Source organism: Thalassophryne amazonica, chromosome 6, assembly GCF_902500255.1.
Source record: "Thalassophryne amazonica chromosome 6, fThaAma1.1, whole genome shotgun sequence".
NCBI lineage: Eukaryota > Metazoa > Chordata > Actinopteri > Batrachoidiformes > Batrachoididae > Thalassophryne > Thalassophryne amazonica.
Window position 1 is genome coordinate 128,224,153 of NC_047108.1, and position 10,824 is coordinate 128,234,976.

At 47.7% G+C, this 10,824-nt stretch overlaps 1 protein-coding gene across 1 annotated transcript in view; it reads left to right on the plus strand.

Moving 5' to 3' along the window:
• The window catches only part of syt6a (synaptotagmin VIa), a 216,889-nt gene extending 214,676 nt beyond the window's left edge, over window positions 1-2,213 (plus strand). Inside the window, exons 5-6 of the mRNA XM_034171554.1 lie at window positions 1,546-1,733; window positions 2,142-2,213. Coding sequence (XP_034027445.1) covers window positions 1,546-1,733; window positions 2,142-2,213 — 260 coding nt within the window. The remainder of the gene's footprint in view (window positions 1-1,545; window positions 1,734-2,141) is intronic.
• Window positions 2,214-10,824: the final 8,611 nt, after the last annotated feature.

Genomic DNA, 10,824 nt, shown 5'->3' on the forward strand with positions numbered 1-10,824 from the left:
TCTCGATGTTCACCTCATCTTGACGTTCACCTCATCTCGACGTTCACCTCATCTCAACATTCACCTCATCTTGACGTTCACCTCATCTCAACGTTCACCTCATCTCGACATTCACCTCATCTCGACGTTCACCTCATCTTGACGTTCACCTCATCTCGACATTCACCTCATCTTGACGTTCACCTCATCACCTCATCTCGATGTTCACCTCATCTTGACGTTCACCTCATCTCGACGTTCACCTCATCTCAACATTCACCTCATCTCGACGTTCACCTCATCTCGACGTTCACCTCATCTCGACATTCACCTCATCTCGACGTTCACCTCATCACCTCATCTCGACGTTCACCTCATCTTGACGTTCACCTCATCTCGACGTTCACCTCATCTCGACATTCACCTCATCTTGACGTTCACCTCATCTCGACGTTCACCTCATCTCAACATTCACCTCATCTTGACGTTCACCTCATCTCTACGTTCACCTCATCTCGACATTCACCTCATCTCGACGTTCACCTCATCACCTCATCTCAACATTCACCTCATCTTGACGTTCACCTCATCTCGACGTTCACCTCATCTCGACATTCACCTCATCTCGACGTTCACCTCATCACCTCATCTCGACGTTCACCTCATCTCGACGTTCACCTCATCTCAACAGGGCACCGGAAATGCCAAATGCTGAATGGACACTAAATCCAGAAATGCCAAATGTCAAACTCTTCCTGGAGTGACAGTAGTGGAGATCTCATGAGATTTCAGTGGACAGTCGACACTGAAATAGGAAACGCTAACCTGAGAGGCAGCGCGCACCTTGACAGCCCTTGAGGTCAGTCAGTGATGATCTAATGTGTAAATTACATGTAAAAATATTTGGGTCTTTGAAAGTAAGTAAATTTCTCTACCCTGAATAATCAGAATTGATACTGAAAAAAAGTCTGAAGGAACTAAGGAAGGACCCATGGTGAGATGGTGAGGAACTTCACTCATTAATGTTGGTGACATGAAACATATTACAGATCCACACACATAAGTTTGTTCATAGCATAGATATGTTAAAGTTACAGTGTGTGTGTGTGTGTGTGTGTGTGTGCATGTGTGTGTGTGAGCTTAAAATGATCCCTTTAATGGGAGTGGGCCTCCTTATGGAGCTCACCATGCTGCACCACCGTGATGGTACAGCAGCCCAAAAGAGACACACTTACCTCCATCATTCCCATTTTGCAGTGTGGGTGGACCAGTGAAGCAAAAAAAAAAAAAAAGAAAGAAAAAAAAAGATAAGAAAAATCAGTGATTGCTCCCCTATACACTCCCTGCACAACACGTATCCCAAGAGAAGATACGGACCAGTTAGAGTCCCCATCATCAAAGTAGTGAAAATGTGAAGGGAAACAAAATCATGACAGGTGATGTCATAATAAAATCTGCAACCTCGCCACTAGATGACTCTAAAACCTACACATTGTAGCTTTAACAAACGTTCTTGGGTCCCTGTAATTTTTGTTTCTTTTTTCCTGTTTTTCTCTCCCTGATTAGATCCATATGTCAAAGTGTCACTCATATGTGACGGGAGACGTTTGAAGAAGAAGAAGACGAGCATTAAAAAGAACACTCTGAATCCCACCTACAATGAGGCCATCATCTTTGACATCCCGCCCGACAGCATGGACCATGTCAGCCTACACATCTCTGTCATGGACTACGATTTGTACGTACAACCAAACGTTAGATTTAACACATCATATCATATAAGTATGACTCAGTCACATTTGCATTCATACTATGAAATTTTAGAGTGAATTTCAGTCATTTTCAAAGTTTGCTGAAATATGTGGATTTGTGCAGATTTTCACCAAGCAGACAAATAAATAGTTCAATAATCACACCAAACACAACATTTGGTGATCTTTGACTTTGATATTCACACTGATACTCAGACACAAGCTGTAATCTGACGTCAATGTCCAACATAGTGGCAATTGTTAGCTTGTCATTTAATGTAACCTTTTCTTGTACTTCTCTGGCAAAACAAAAATTCACTCAAAATCAGATGGATATAGTTTGGATTTTGTGTTGTACAAAAAATTAGACACAGTAAATCCATTCCTTGTAGCTGTTAACATGCTATTCAGGTAGAGACTGAGCTAGCTGGAACAGTAACTACCCTTGTCCAGTCGATATTATGGCTCACCAAGCCAGACTAAGTGTTTTTAGATTTTTTTTTGCAAATTTATTACAAATTTTATAAAAAAAAAAAAAAACCTAAGAAATAACATGACCATAAGTATTCACACCCTTTGCTCTGTTGATGCAACTTTGGCAGCGATTCCAGCCTCAAGTCTTCTTAAACATGATGCCACAAGCTTGGTGCACCTATTGTTATGTGTTGGACGCAGCCCGGAGAACCGACCAGCGTTTGAAGGACCCAGTATAAAATAAGCAGAGCACGGTACAAAGGATAACAGAGTTTAATGAACATAACAGTGATGTGAAAAAATATAAAAGTGCGCGGTCTGGCGTGGTGGTTTTGCGGTGCGCTCCCAGCAGCGCCAACGGTCCGGAGCCAGAACCAATTCGGACCCAAGGACCCCGCCGACACCCCCCAGGTGGCCGCGACAAACCGAGTCTGTGAAAGAAGGAATCATTATGTGAGTCCACACTCAACACACAGAGAGAACGCTCAAAGGTGCACAAACAGCAAACACTTCCTGGCTTAATTACTAATCAGCTTCCCACCCTGCAGGCATGGAACATCCAGTTCACAAAACTCCACTGCAGTGGAAGCTGATTGCACGACCAACATACAGCTCAATATAATAAGGTGTGAGGGACACCACATTTACTGACTGTATAAATGTTAGTCACAAAATCTAACGTACCTCAGGAAGTGTGCTGACGAGCATGAGACCTCACCCCCTCCTCTTTCACAGACCATGCATCAAACCTGGACGTTCTCTGCATCCACTGATGATGAGATGGCTCCCGAGATGACGATCTCACCCGTCTGGTCACAAGGTCGAGTCTCACACTGTGTACTCCAGTCTTAAATGCCACCATGTTCCAATCCATTGTAGATGCACCACAGCTGTGAGTCCTGACGAGCCGCAGGTGATCAGCCTCAGGTGATCAGGGTGAGGTCCTGATAAACTCAGCTACACAGCCACTCAGTCCCAAATGCAAGCCACCTGGAAGGAAAAACAAAAGACAGGACAGAAAACAGAAACAAAAGGCAGCCAGGCCCCCCCAGCCACACAACACCTATCTTTGGACAGTTTTGTCCATTCCTCTTTGCAGCACCTCTCAAGCTCCATCAGGTTGGATGGGGAGCGTCGGTGCACAGACATTTTCAGATCTCTCCAGAGATGTTCAGTAGGATTCAGGTCTGGGCTCTGGCTGGACCACTCAAGGACATTCACAGAGTTGTCCTGAAGCCACTCCTTTGATATCTTGGCTGTGTGCTTAGGGTCATTATCCTGCTGAAAGATGAACCGTCGCCCCAGTCTGAGGTCAAGAGCGCTCTGGAGCAGGTTTTTATCCAGGATGTCTCAGTATATTGCTAAATTCATCTTTCCCTCAATCCTGACTAGTCTCCCAGTTCCTGCTGCTGAAAAACATCCCCACAGCATGATGCTGGTTTCCTCCAAACATGACGCCTGGCATTCACGCCAAAGAGTTCAGTTCTTGTCTCATCAGACCAGAGAATTTTGCTTTTCACGGTCTGAGAGTCCTTCAGGTGGTCAGGTGTCAAACTCCAGGTGGGCTGCCATGTGCCTTTTACTAAGGAGTGGCTTCCGTCTGGCCACTCTACCATACAGGCCTGATTGGTGGATTGCTGCAGAGATGGTTGCTCTTCTGGAAGGTTCTCTTCTCTCACAGAGGAATGCTGGAGCTCTGACAGAGTGACCATCAGGTTCTCGGTCACCTCCCTGACTAAGGTTCTTCTCCCCCAGTCACTCAGTTTAGACGGGTGGCCAGCTTTAGGAAGAGTCCTGGTGGATACAGACTTCTTCTACTTATGGATGATGGAGGCCACTGTGCTCACTGGGACCTTCAAAGCAGCAGAAATATTTCTGTACCTTTCCCCATATTTGTGTCTAGAGAAAATCCTGTCTCAGGTGTCTACAGACAATTCCTTTGACTTCATGCTCGGTTTGTGTTTTGTCAACTGTGGGACCTTATATATAGACAGGTGTGTGTCTTTCCAAATCATGTCCACTCAACTGACTTTACTGCAGGTGGACTCCAATTAGATAGACAGATACTTTATTAATCCCGAAGGAAATTATGTGGTGGTCTGTTGCTCCCATTCACACAGATAAAACCCACATATTAAAAATACATATAAAAGTAACAATAAATAATACAGCACAATAAAATTCAAGTAAAAAGTAGGAGTTTAAGGCCTACATGGGACATTTCCAGCATTTCCAGCTCACATCTCCTGCTCCTGACTGAAGTAGCTGCATTATGCAGCCTGACAGCATGAAGGACAAATGAGTTCTTCAGTCTCTCAGAGGAATCTGTTGCTCACGGAGCTTCTCTGGTGAGAGAAGACCGAGTTCAGTGGGTGGTTCTGATTGGACAGGGTCACCCTGATCTTGGAGAGCGTCCTGTGCTCCACCACCTTCTCCACAGAGTCCAGACCCAGTCCACCCACAGAGCCTGCCTTCTTAATGAGCCATTTCAGCCGGAGAACATCTTTTATCTTAACACTGTTCACCCAACACACAACACCATAAAAAAGGACACTGGACACAATGGACTGATAAAACATGTCCAGAAGGTTCAGACTGACACTGAAAAGAAGGCAGCATTCTAAGAAAGTACGTCCTGCTCTGCCCCTTCTTTTACACAGTGTCTATGTTGGCTGTCCAGCTCAGCCTGGTGTCCAGCTGCGGGTACTTGTAGGTGGAAGCCACCTCCACCTCCAACCCATCAATAATGATGGGCTGCAGAGAGGTTGGCCTCCATCGGAAATCGAGCATTACCTCCTTCATCTTGGTGGTGTTCAGCAAGAGTTTATCCTGCTGACACCACGTCCCAAAATCCTCCACCAGGCCCCTGTACTCCCCCTCCTCACCCTCCCTAATACAACTGCAGTGTCATTTTTTTATTTATTTTTATTTATATAGCACCAAATCACAACAGAGTTGCCTCAAGGCGCTTCACACAGGTAAGGTCTAACCTTACCAACCCCCAGAGCAACAGTGGTAAGAAAAAACTCCCTCTGAGGAAGAAACCTCAAGCAGACCAGACTCAAAGGGGTGACCCTCTGCTTGGGCCATGCTACAAACATAAATTACAGAACAATTCACAGAACAATTCACAGACAAATATACAAGAAATGCTGTTGGTGCACAGGACAGGAGGGTCTCCAGCACAAATACCACACCCATCTCTGGATGGAGCTGCACCTTAAACAGAGAAAAAATAGAATCAGGCATCAGAAAGACAAGAAATACTGTATAATTTGTCAGCATTAATCAACAAGAAAAACAGAAGAAATACTAAGGTGATCGCCAGCCACTAGCCCTAAACCTCACTAAAAGACCCAGAATTTAGGTAAAGTTGAGGCCGCGGCCCGCTCCGTTTATTAATAAAATGAATTAAAAGAGTAAAAAGCGTAAAACAAAACTGTACTAGTATGCTAGTCATATGAAAGGGAAAATAAGTGCATCTTAAGTCTGGACTTGAAAGTCTCCACAGAATCTGATTTTTTTATTGATGCAGGGAGATCATTCCACAGAACAGGGGCACGATAAGAGAAAGCTCTGTGACCCACAGACTTCTTATTCACCTTATGGACACAAAGTAGTCCTGCACCCTGAGAACACAAAGCCCGGGCCGGTACGTAAGGTTTAATTAGATCAGCTAGGTAGGGAGGTGCCAGTCCATGAACAATTTTATAGGTTATTAGCACAACCTTAAAATCTGATCTCACTGGGACAGGAAGCCAGTGAAGAGACGCCAAAATGGGTGTAATGTGGTCGAACTTTCTGCTTCCTGTCAAAAGTCTGGCTGCAGCATTTTGAACCAATTGGAGAGCCCTAATGCTAGATTGCGGTAAACCAGAAAATAGAACATTGCAGTAGTCCAATCTAGGAGAGATGAACGCATGGATCAGGGTCTCAGCATCAGCCATAGACAGGATGGGACAAATCTTCGCTATATTATGCAGGTGGAAGAAAGCAGTCCTAGTAATATTTCTAATGTGGAGGCCAAAGGACAATGAAGGATCAAAAATTACCCCAAGGTTCCTCACTTTGTCAGTGTGATGTATGACACACGAGTCGAGGCTGAGTGTTAACTGGTCAAATTCATGCCGATGTCTCACTGGACCAAGAACCATCATTTCAGTCTTATCAGAGTTTAAAAGTAGGAAGTTTCTATACATCCAACATCTCACTGCTGCAAGGCAATCTTCTAAGGATTTTATGTGAACGAGATTACCAGCAGTTATCGGCATATATAACTGAGTATCATCTGCATAGCAGTGAAAGGTAATCCCAAAACGCCGCAATATGTGCCCAAGGGGTGCTATATAAAGGGAGAGAAGCAGGGGGCCTAAGACGGACCCCTGAGGAACCCCAAATTTCATGTCACTAAGGTTAGAGGTAATGTTACTGTACAAAACACAGTGAGAACGACAAGGTCAAGTATGACGTGAGCCATGCAAGGGCACTCCCAGTAATCCCAAAATGATTTTCCAGCCTATCAAGTAGAATATGATGATCCACTGTATCAAATGCAGCACTGAGATCTAACAGCAACAGATATGTTTAACTTAATGTCTTCTATTTTCTTCCCAAAGTAATCCAGGAAATCTTGTGCTGTAAAAGGAGAGCGAACTTCAGGTGGTTGTCCATGAATAAGTGTTGCCACGTGTCAAACAAAAACTTTGAGTTATGCTTGTTTTTGTTGATCAAATCAGAGTAATAGGTCCACTTAGTAGCCAATAATGCATGCTTATAGTCTAAGATAGCATCACGCCACGCAAGGTGAAATACTTCTAATTTCTGTTCTGGACCTCTTGCCTTATGCTTGAGGTCACGCAGATAATCACTGAACCAAGGTGACTGTGATTTGGGGAAGTGCGGTTTTAACACAGGTGGTGCAATCATGTCGAGTGTAGTTTTGAGCACTGAGTTTAAACTATCCACAAGTCTGTCTACTGACTGGGTATTTGCCAAATGTGAAGCTAAGATGTCAGGTAGTCTAGCTTCGAATTCAGTCTTAGTTGAGGAGTTGATGCATTGCTGCAGTTATAAATAAGGTTGTTGTTCCACTAAACACGGCAACGAAACTGTAAACTTAATAAGTGAGTGATCAGAGACCACTGATGTAAGAGGCATGATGTCAATATTTGTGTCAGCAATACCACGTGTGAGAACCAGATCCAGGGTATTTCCACTAATGTGCTTCGAATCCCGAATGCATTGCCGAAATTCTAATGCATCCACAATTTCCAGAAATGATTTGCAGAGGGGATTAGAAGGCTTATTTATCAGAGAACCTCTGCATGTGGCATGGACCTGAGTTGTACTGAAAATCAGTAGTATAGTGGGTGAAGAGAAGGGGCAAGAGCACCGTGCCCTGAGGAGCTCCAGTGCTGCAGATAAATGTGGAGGACCTACAGCCCCCCAGCACGAACAAATAGTCAAATAGTCTGAAATTCAGCGCACAAGGTGAGGGTCCACAGCCATGATGTTAAGTTTGTCCTGCAGGAGGCTGGGATGGATTTTATTAAAAGCACTGGAGAAGTCAAAGAACAACATCCTCACAATGCACCCCCCACATCCAAGTACGTAAGTGCACGGTGTAGGAGATAGAGAACTGCATCGGTCCCTCCCCATCTGTATCTGAGCTCGTACGAGCTGCAGGACCAGTCGCTCCAGTGAGCACGACCGGCCTGTAGTCACTCAGCTCCTGAGGGCGACCCTTCTTTGGGACTGGAACAATACAAGATGTTTTCCACAGTGAGGGGACACTCCCCAACCACAGGCTCAGGTTGAAACCTGATGTAGAGGGAGCACAGGCCCTCAGAAGCCATGGACTGAACTGGTCTGGACCTGCGGCCTTCCTAAGATGGAGATGTTGCAGCTCCTTAACTACCTGATCTGCCCTGATGGAGGGAGGAGTCGAGACGGGAGCAGCAGTCTCTTGTGAGAGAGAGGCACCTGAAGGAGGAGCAGGAAGATGATGATCAAAGGAGCCAGAGGGAGACTGTGGGGACAAGCAGGTGGTCAGGGGGGAACTCAACCGATTAAAAAAAGTGTTCAGCTCCTCAGCTCTCTAGATGTTCATGCAGCAGGCATTACCTTTCCTGTTACAGCCAGTAATGGTTTTCATACCATTCCAGACCTCCCTGATGTTGTTGTCCCTCAGCTTCCTCTCCAGCTTCTTGCTGTCTGCCTCATCAGCTTCCTTCAGACAGAATGTCACTTCCTTTTGCACCTCCCTCGTCATCTCACGGTCTCCACTCCAAAATACCCTCTTCTTCTTATTCAAGACATCCTTCACATCAGCGGTAATCTACGGTTTTTTGTTACCATAGCACTTAACTGTTTGATCCATACAAAAGTTCAAATAGTCAGTCATGCAACCTACTGCACCCTCAAGATCTTCACCATGCAACTTCACCAATACACTCCAGTCAGTGGACTCTAAGTGCTTCCTCTGCCTCAGGGGACCACCTCCTGACCTGTCATGTTGTTACTGTTGTGAAAGTGTAATGACACGGACCCACAACAGGGGGCATAAATGAACGGACAATAGATGAGCCAAAAATACAACACTTTACTGTTGTGAAGCGTGCACAACGAAATATAGACAAATACAGAATTTGGACAGAGTCAAATGTACTAAGGTGACGTGTGGGCAGGCTCGAGGATAGAAGACGTCCGTCCAGAGAAAAGCTGGATCCCACACGATTTCCACTGCCACCGAACCCGGAGAATACTGGAGCCGCCAGGTTCCGAGTCCCCAGGTGGCCACCGTCTCCGGCTGTCGGATCTGGTACTGCTGGCAGGAAGCAGAAACAGTTATGTGTGGGTGTGTTACACCCAGCAATACAATCAGCAACAGTTCCTCTATGGTGGGTAAAACGCCTCCACCTCCGAAACAGGAACACAGTAAGAATTAACAGTAGCACCTACTACTTAACTGAATACGGCTGAGAAAATACCTCGAAGGCAAACGATATCTCAGCAGCGGGGTGGAGATGTCGTCCGGCTTTTATAGAGTGGTTGATGAGTTGATGATAGGTGACAGCTGTCAGGAGTTTATGAGTGACAGCTGTCACTCCCGGCTGTCCTGTGAGGCGGCAGCGCCCTCTCGTGCCTGAAGCCCGCACTCCAGGCAGGGTGCCCTCTGATGGTGGGCCAGCAGTACCTTCTCTTCAGCGGCCCATACAACAGGACCCCCCCCCCTCAACGGGCGCCTCCTGGCGCCCGACCAGGCTTGTCGGGGTGTCGGTTGTAGAAGTCGGCCAGGAGGGCCGGGTCCAGGATGAAGCTCCTTTTCACCCAGGAGCGTTCTTTGGGTCCATACCCTCCCAGTCCACCAAATACTGGAACACCCGGCCCATACGACGGACGTCCAGGAGCCGGCGGACTGTCCACGCGGGCTCCCTGTCGATGATCCGGGCAGGAGGCGGAGCCGGTCCGGGAGCACAGAGGGGTGAGGTGTGGTGCGGTTTGATCCTGGAAACATGAAACACGGGGTGGATCCGCAGTGAAGCTGGGAGTTGGAGCTTCACTGCGGCCGGACTGAGGACTCTGAGGATCTGGAAGGGGCCTATGTACCTGTCCTTCAGTTTCGGGGAGTCCACTTGGAGAGGAATGTCCTTCGTGGATAACCACACCTCCTGCCCGGGCTGGTATGCAGGGGCCGGGGAACGCCGGCGGTCTGCATGGGCCTTAGCCGTCGTCCGGGCCTTCAACAAGGCAGAACGGGCGGAACGCCACACCCGACGGCATCTTCGTAGGTGGGCCTGGACCGAGGGCACACCGACCTCTCCCTCCAACACGGGAAACAATGGGGGCTGGTACCCCAAACACATCTCAAACGGGGAGAGGCCGGTGGTAGAGGACACCTGGCTGTTATGTGCATACTCGATCCAGGCCAGGTGGTTGCTCCAGGCTGTCGGGTGCGCAGATGTAACACAGCGGAGGACCTGTTCTAGTTCCTGGTTAGCCCGCTCTGCCTGTCCGTTCATCTGTGGGTGATACCCGGATGAGAGGCTCACGGTGGCCCCCAGTTCTCTGCAGAAGCTCCTCCAGACCTGGGAGGAGAACTGAGGACCACGATCCGAGACAATGTCTGTTGGTATCCCATGCAGACGCACGACGTGGTGAACCAGGAGGTTTGCAGTCTCCTGGGCCATTGGGAGCTTCGGGAAGGCCACGAAGTGGGCCGCCTTGGAGAAACGGTCCACTACCGTGAAGATGGTCATCATGCCCTGGGACGGCGGGAGGCCCGTGACAAAATCCAGGCCGATGTGGGACCAGGGGCGATGAGGCACCGGGAGCGGTTGCAGCAGACCTTGGGCCCTCGAATGGTCAGCCTTGCCCCTGGCGCAGGTGGTGCAGGCCTGGACATACTCCCGGACATCGGCTTCCATGGACGCCCACCAGAAGTGCTGCCGGACCACTGCCACGGTTCTTCGCACCCATGGGTGACAGGAGAGCTTGGAACCGTGACAGAAGTCCAGAACTGCAGCTCTGGCGTCTGGTAGGATGTATAAGCGGTTCTTTGGACCTGTGCCTGGGTCCGGGCTTAGTGCCAGGGCCACCCGGACGGTCTTCTCCACATCCC